Source organism: Atta colombica, unplaced genomic scaffold (assembly GCF_001594045.1).
Source record: "Atta colombica isolate Treedump-2 unplaced genomic scaffold, Acol1.0 scaffold61, whole genome shotgun sequence".
In the NCBI taxonomy this organism is placed as follows: domain Eukaryota; kingdom Metazoa; phylum Arthropoda; class Insecta; order Hymenoptera; family Formicidae; genus Atta; species Atta colombica.
The window spans coordinates 235,119-236,750 of NW_017259552.1; the positions used below are offsets into that span (position 1 = coordinate 235,119).

The 1,632-nt window shown below is 26.8% G+C and overlaps 1 protein-coding gene across 4 annotated transcripts in view; it reads right to left on the bottom strand.

Annotated features, from left to right (window-relative positions):
* Positions 1–53: 53 nt before the first annotated feature.
* The window catches only part of LOC108692127 (transmembrane protein 62-like), an 11,650-nt gene continuing 10,071 nt past the window's right edge, over positions 54–1,632 (bottom strand). For 2 of the 4 annotated variants that reach the window (XM_018200278.1, XM_018200276.1), the window contains exons 11-14: positions 1,376–1,504; positions 964–1,138; positions 525–749; positions 109–169 (exon numbers count right to left, since the gene is read on the bottom strand). In XM_018200278.1, coding sequence (XP_018055767.1) covers positions 109–169; positions 525–749; positions 964–1,138; positions 1,376–1,504 — 590 coding nt within the window. Of the gene's footprint in view, positions 170–524; positions 750–963; positions 1,139–1,375; positions 1,505–1,632 lie in introns of those variants that run through there. The other 2 variants (XM_018200277.1, XM_018200279.1) reach the window with 2 other exon arrangements.

A 1,632-nucleotide genomic window follows, 5' to 3' on the forward strand; every position in this document is an offset into this window, starting at 1 on the left:
TAGAATACATTTAAAACTTCTCTTTATAAATCTGTTAATAATTAACTTCAATGTTTTAATGAAATATTAGCTTACCAACATTTCTATTGTGTTATTTTGCTATCATTCTTATTGAATTGCATTATTATTATCAATAACTCCATTAGTACACCATACAGATGCAGCAGACCTTAAAAAATACACAATTACATATCCATATCATGTAGACAGGATGAACATGTATTTAAAATATTTTTATTTACAAAACAGTATTTATAAGACAATTTTGAATTTCAATGAAATACATGAAAATATTTTATATTTCATGGGAAAATAAAATTTAAATTTTATATTTTGTATTTCAAATACTGACAATCAATTATTATTTGAATTACAAAATACAAAAATTTTTAATCTTCCGATTTTAAATATAAAATACAAAATACATTGTATTGCAAATACTGTGTTTTTAATAAAATGTATTTCAAATACATGTCCAGCTCTGCATACAGACAACATATCGTAATGTAAATATTAATACAAACTTTAAGCATGAAACCGGCATTGTGGCAATAGAATAAGATAGTGCTGCTGCTACAATAATACTTCCCGTTCGTAATGGACATAGTAATATTGCTGTTGTACCATATTCTAGATATAAGAAATAGCCCAGAACAAATTGTAATAAGATTATTATTAAAATTGGTAAAAATCGCCAAATTGTATGGAATTTTGACAAGACTCGCGAAGGACATTCAGCATCTCGTAATCTGAAACATGGATAATTTAGCTTCAGAAAATTTTTTCATCATCATAACAATGGCTGCATTTAGCAGAATATTTATTTTGGAACTATTGAAAGTTTTCTTCATGCTGATTGAATTATTTAGATCTAGAAGAATGATCCTATCTCAACAATCATAAAACGGTTACACAATTGAATTTGCTGAATGCAACCAATGTTATTATTGCAATATCACGGACCTACGATCAATGTGATGCGCTAAAATTATTGTAAGAGGCAAATGGAAACACAGTAACTGAAGGAATCCATAAGCATAAGTTAAGCCGCCTGGTAAATACATGTTTCCGATGAATGTTCCCCACACAAAAATTACACCTGTGTGATCTTCAATTATTTCTCCCATGGTCCATGGACCTTGAATTTATAGTTCATTAAATTAATTTTATAAGACTACGATATAAGATTAATCAATTAAATGTACAATATAAAGATTAAATGTACAATATAAGTAACGATAGAATGATCAAACATCATTAGTTATGCCTAATATTTTTGGAATAATATAATATTCCAATATTTTGTTAAATTCATAATCAATTCAGTATACTGATGCTAATTTTATACATTTTCCCGATGTATTTACTCACTTACCGACGGCAAAATATAACGTATATAGCACTAGTCCATAAAATACTCTATCAACAGCGGATAGTATCCATAATTTCCTCAGCCACAAATGAAAGAACTTCATACGTCGCCGCGGTAGTTCTATTCGGTTATCTAAATAAAAGTAATAGTGAAAAATAGTGTATAAATAAACATTAATCAACAACAAGAGCGAAATTTTAATACATTTAATATATTAATATATTTTAATATATTAATATATTAATATATAATATATTAAT